This window comes from Parambassis ranga, chromosome 24 (genome assembly GCF_900634625.1).
Source record: "Parambassis ranga chromosome 24, fParRan2.1, whole genome shotgun sequence".
NCBI classification, from domain to species: domain Eukaryota; kingdom Metazoa; phylum Chordata; class Actinopteri; family Ambassidae; genus Parambassis; species Parambassis ranga.
The window spans coordinates 6,295,520-6,301,595 of record NC_041043.1 but is presented as its reverse complement, the minus strand read 5'-3'; the positions used below and the strand labels follow the sequence as shown (position 1 = coordinate 6,301,595).

The 6,076-nt window shown below is 40.0% G+C and overlaps 1 protein-coding gene across 3 annotated transcripts in view; it reads right to left on the bottom strand.

Moving 5' to 3' along the window:
- Positions 1-309: 309 nt before the first annotated feature.
- Positions 310-6,076, bottom strand: part of LOC114428593 (prospero homeobox protein 1-like) — a 30,990-nt gene continuing 25,223 nt past the window's right edge. For all 3 annotated transcript variants that reach the window (XM_028397158.1, XM_028397155.1, XM_028397157.1), the window contains exon 5: positions 310-4,993. In XM_028397158.1, coding sequence (XP_028252959.1) covers positions 4,808-4,993 — 186 coding nt within the window. In that variant the 3' untranslated portion in view covers positions 310-4,807. The remainder of the gene's footprint in view (positions 4,994-6,076) is intronic.

Genomic DNA, 6,076 nt, shown 5'->3' with positions numbered 1-6,076 from the left:
AACAGTTCATTAGTACAGCATGGAAAATAAATAGTAATTACATATACATACAAGCAATTTCCCCCTGGGATCAATAAAGTATTTCTGATCCTGATTCTGATATATTGCAATCGATTACAAAGAGACTGGTATGTAGATCTTTCTTCCCATTAATGATCTGTAGTGTATATATATATATATGTGTGTGTGTGTGTGCAGGTGTTCAAGTGGGGGACTTGAACACCTGCACACACACACATATATATATATACACTTAATAGACATGTGTGCCTTAGATGGTGTAAATAAATCACACGCAACATTTTCCACTCCGTTTTTCATTTTTATTTCAATTTTTATTCATTTTGCACAAGCTTGCATATATACTGCACATACATTCAGTTCATAGAGGGTGAAGGCACGAAAGGCAATTTGACTACTGGTTGTTTTTGGGCTGGGCCAAAGCAATACAAGGGGGGGAAATCTCAAGAGAAAAATACAAAACTGCTTCAAACTAGTTTCAGCTTTCTAGTCCACCCTCATTAATAACAACCTGTTTTTTTTAACTGTCCAGTTCCATTTAGCTGCCGAGATCTTTCTCCATCATTTCTGTCCTTACACGCTAGATTACTATTTTTTTTTAAATTCACTTTAAGTAGATAAGGATTAAATCTTTTAAGTTGATTCTACTTATTCAAATGCAGTACAGCCTTCCCTGTTTGAAAAAAAAACAAAACAAAATAAAACAACATCAAATAAATTAGGATAAATTAAACCAATAAATTACACAAAATCTGCAGGACAAATAGACACCAATAACAGAAAAAAAGCAGCCATGTCATGAGTTTTATTTTACAACCTGTGTAACTATTCAGACTGTATTATGAAACATGGCTGTTCCAGTTGGAATTACTGCACTAGAATTGAATAATAATGTCATACAAAAAGCATCAACAAAACACTATTTACATAACATATTGCTAAGTTATACAAAGGCAGTATTTATCACTGTAAGTCCACATCATTGATATTTACAATAAAAGAGGAGCAATTTAATAATAATAAAAAAGGAATTACTACCGAAAGCATCGAGAAACAAAAACCTCTTTCAAACAGGTCAGAGAACAGATCAGAGGAAATTATCGCAACACACACGCACACACACGCACACACACCAAACACATGTTGCAAATGCTTAATGAGAATCATTTACATGTCAGGATGGTACTCCCAGGGGTGGGGGAGGGGCCACAGTGTTGAGAATTGTGTCACTCGCTGGTTCACAGGTTCTCATAATCGGTCTTTTCTCTCACAGACACACACTCATATACAGTACATCTACACACACACACACACATAATGCAAAGCATACAGAAATTCCTCAAAAATTCCAAACTTTTCCCATCTGTTTAAACCCGGTAAAAAAAGGGTACAGTATAAATCACTTTTTTTTTTTATCCTGTGTCTTTTTAAAACTGTTACTGTACAACATGTTCCCCTTCCATGGCACTAGTCCTCCTGATGACAATGAGTTCCTGTCTCTTTCTCTCCCGGGTCAAATCTAGAGCTACGTTGGAGGCAGTCTGCCCTTGTTTTTTTGGATGAGATGGGGTCCACAGACTGCCAACGGGCCATTCCGTGACATCAACATTACCCCACTGCTAGTCTAATGCATCGTTCTGTCAAAAAAATTAAAGAAATGGATGCTGGTGCAACTTCAAGGGCACTGCCGATGGGAAACAGGCTCCCGTTAAAGGCATGGCAGGGGAAAAAAAACAAAAAAAAAAACATACTCTCCTTTTTTGGAAGAGTGGTTATGAGTCCAGTTGGAGAGTGGGTCATTTCTTTTTTGTTTTCTTAACCACTCTTCCTCCTTCTCTAGCACTCTTGAGTGATGATACAAAACATGTACAGCTATTCTGTTTCATCCTGACAGTATTTACAATAGTAACAATATTTCATTCTCTGAAAATGTATTCCAAGTTTTATTTTTCTCATCTCAAGAAGACAGCTTTTCGTCACAATACAAAAAAAAGAAATAAAAGAAAAGAAAAAGAAAAACTGGTCACAAAACCTGCAAAAAAACCTACCACTATTGCTCTAATCTACCAACAACTCACTTATTCATAATACAGATTTAAACTGCCACTAAAAATACCCTCCAGATTTCTTTTATGAAACAGTTTCTAACAGTGCCTTTCAAAGAACTTTCACTACTGTATATATTCTTCCCATAGATTTTTAATTTACAATTATTTAAAAAAGCCTATATATGTATTTCAGTAATGTTATCCTAAAAATCAAACGACCCCAGAAAAGAAAAAAAGAAAAAAAAACGGACAAAAATATTCTCAACCCGGTATTAAGGTCTTGCTAATCCTTTCTTTTTTTGCACGTAAGTCTTCATTATCCTGAATTAATCTTTTTAGGCGCAGGAACTCTTTAACTTCAGGGTGGAGTTGCGGGAAGTGGGGCGGGTGGGGAACGATAATAATCTGTATATCAGATAAAAGTGTCCTTTCCTTTTCTCCTTTGTCTGTGAACACTTTAGAGCCCTTGGCTGGTGCTTTGAGACTCTGAGACATGTAGGGCCTAGCCCATCCTTCAGTGAGAAAAGTGTCCGGCTCGCTCTCTCAGGGCTCTGGATCTTAAGAACACTGTCTGGGGAGGAGGAGGAGGAGGAAGAGGAGGAGATGGGGGACATAATGAAGGGAGTAGCTCCCTGTCTTTCTCTGCCTCCTTTTGTCAGGTGCTTTGTCTCGCTTAGACAAGTCAGCAGGTTAAGCAACCTGCCCCTTTTGATCTTTTGTGACACACACAGACACACTGTAAGCTAATGTCACCAAGGTGAGATCAACAGCTAGCTCGCACGCACCGTAGAAGGCATTCAACTCCTGTCATTGCTTCAGCCTTACCTCAACAAAAGTGCAGCTAATATAACTGCTTCTTAAAAATATTATAAGCCTGAGAGGATGGATAAGAGTAAAAAAACAAAACACTAGATATACATGTACAGCTCAAGTGGAAAAATCTCAGGTAAAAGGAATGCCGTTTAACAAACTGGGCACAGTGGCTTCAACAGAATCACACTTTGGGTCTGTAGGATGGCAGGACAGAGCGCAGGGCTTCAGGTGCATGTTGCTCCTCGCTCTGTGCCTTTGTCCCTGCTCTTTGTAGTGCTGAGAGCTTCTCCATCTACTCCTGGGGTGAGTGCTCACCTCTGACCTTGTATTGTTGCATTGAGAGGGGAGCTAGATGTCTCACAGGCAGGTGAACATGGAGGGAAGGAGCAATGTCTGCGTCTGTGTGTATGTGTGTTATTTGTAGGGGAAGTTCCACTTGAAGCAGAATTAATTAACGGCTGTGTTTCAGCTTATATGCACTCCTTTCTTTGCTCCCCTTTGAATCCTCTTTCTCTCTGTGATGCTCATGTTAGCTATTGATTCTGCCACGCTGTACTTTAAATTGCAGCAATATTCTGATATATTCAAGTATCAACTGCTATTGAAATAACTTCATAATTAATACCACGTATAGGCTAATCACAATAAAAGCCTGCAGTGTAAACAGGCTGACTTCATCTCACACAAGCTATTCAGTGAACAGTGCCAAAATAGACGAAAAAAAAATAAACGTATTGTTGTGTATAATCACAAATCCTGAAAGGATAAATAGATGAAAAATGTTGTGTCCATAGATCTTTTAGGAGGTGGAGCTGCTATGGAAATTCAGCCACACTTCTGATTACTTCTATGCTTCTGCATTTATTTCCTCTGTTTATGCAGCTTATTTCAGTTTCAAGCATCATTACCGGACTCGTCACTATAAGTGAAAAGAGAAGCCAGCTCTAATGGCCCTTAATTGAAGTTGCCCTAAACCCCTAACTACCCAAAGAAAAAAAAAAGGACAGAAAGGGATGGGAATCAGAGGGGGAAATGTTTCAGAATCTAAAATCTTTTAGAATAATATTAATAGCAATAATTTATTTTTTTTCTGCAACGGCATTGAGGGACAAACAAATCTTGAAGTGCCAATCTTCAGCAAGCAGTAATGACAAATAATAATCATAAACAACAACAATAAGAATAGTAATCAAAATCAATAATGTACACCCAATAAACACAATGCCCTACTTGCAGGGAAAACACTTCAAATATTTTTAGAGCTCAGTAGCTATTTCAAACTGGTCCAAGTCCCACTGATGCGTACAGACCAGTACCACAAGTCCAGTTTTAGTCCAGTCAGTAACCTCACTAGGTTTCCTTGTGTGTGCATGTGTGTATATGTGTGTGCCCTGGTAGGGACATCCTTGAAAGTCTGTCTGTCGAACACCCACTGTGCGAGTAGTGAGAGAGTTCATGTGGGTACCTGCAGAGTTTGAGGGGCACCCATGGGTGAATTCTGCAGGGAATCCAGCCTATAATCTTAGTAGTGTAAATGGGAACTCCTTTTGCACAACGAGGACAGAGTTAGTGTTGATCATAAAACAGGCCAAACAGTTGAGGGTTCACACAGTCCAAAAACACTCCCTAAGATTTAGAGTCTGTTCAATTCAGAATCATAGAAAAACAAAAACATATAATCATCATAATATATAAGAACAACAACACAATAGCTATGTCATTTAGGAACTGCCACAGAGGCTTGAGATTGGGAATGCTACTCCAAAAATGTTATACATTCAAAAAATAATAATAAAAAAAAAAAACAAAACAGAAAAATCAAAAGTAAAGGTCGAGGAAATCAAAAAAATAGAAAAGAATATAATTTTGAAATCACAGGAAATAAAAGCGCAAAGCGATGAGCAAGAAAGAGGAGGAGGCGAAATTTACTCATGTAGAAGCTCTTGGAGACAGTTAGGGGACTTGAAGATCTCAGGGACCTCGCTGTCCAGTTTGCAGATGACCTTGTAGATGGCCTTCTTCCAAGACGGGTCCACATCTTTGCCAGCCACAATGGCATTGAAGAACTCTCTCAGTGTGATCTCAGCCACTTCCAGGAAGCGATCAGGGACCTTCATGGACACAGAAAATATCATTTGAATGGATCGTCACAAATATAAATGACAGAGTTTATTAAATAGATTATGTGAACAGACATTCACACTAAAATTAGTATGATGCTTTGGAAGCTGCTTGTAAAGTCACAAGCCAACAACCACCTCAGACCACTTTTAGAACCTAAAATACCTGTTGCCTATATTGCGAACTACTGTAGTATTCACCCTTTAGTTTTCTTTCCAACGTAATATTTCCTGCAGTGATTTCTTTGCGTTGTTCTCAGAAACTGTTTGCTCTTCCTTTGCAGAATATGTTTATTTTCAGTGCATTGAAAACCATAAACGTCCCATTTCTTGAGTATCTAACTTCCTTAAAAGCGAATTGAGGCGTCAGCCTGAGAAAAAGTCACTTCTTGTCAATTCTCAGATTTCTCACACCTCCCACTTCCCTCCCAGAAACATGGCGAGTGTGACATGTTTATGAGTCCCACTGTAAATCTGTGACCAAACAAGAGAGCAGAGCTGACTGAAGAGCGGCAGAGAGGTGCTGGCGAAAGAGGAAGTACTAAATGCTTTGGGAACGGGGAGACACGCCGCCTCTTTAGTGTCCCTGACAGCAGCGCTCACCGACACCATGGAGATGATTAGTCTGGCAAAGATCTGTGACACCTTCCCCCAAGCCAACACTCTGTCACACACACACACACACGCTTATGCAGGCGTGAGCACACACACCAGCGCACACACCTCCTTGTGCCAAGGAGATGACACATCCTGTACTGTTACAGAGCTCTACATAATGCTCGCTACACACACACACACACACACACGCTAGCCACCCTGGTGTATTTGGCTGAGTCTCTTTCCTCGACTCAAAGCTCCAGGGCGACACAGCCTTCAGGGGTCACCTGCTTGGATAATGCTGACTTTCTCCCTGCCCGCCTCCCTCGATGCTCACACACACACAAACACATATTGTCTCACGCACACATATACAGCAGCAGCTTGCCCAAATGCCTGACAGTGCGCACTCCGCTCCTCTCCTCCAGTGTCCTGCAGATACTCATCAGGAGTGTCAGGACACAGCAAGGTTAGTGG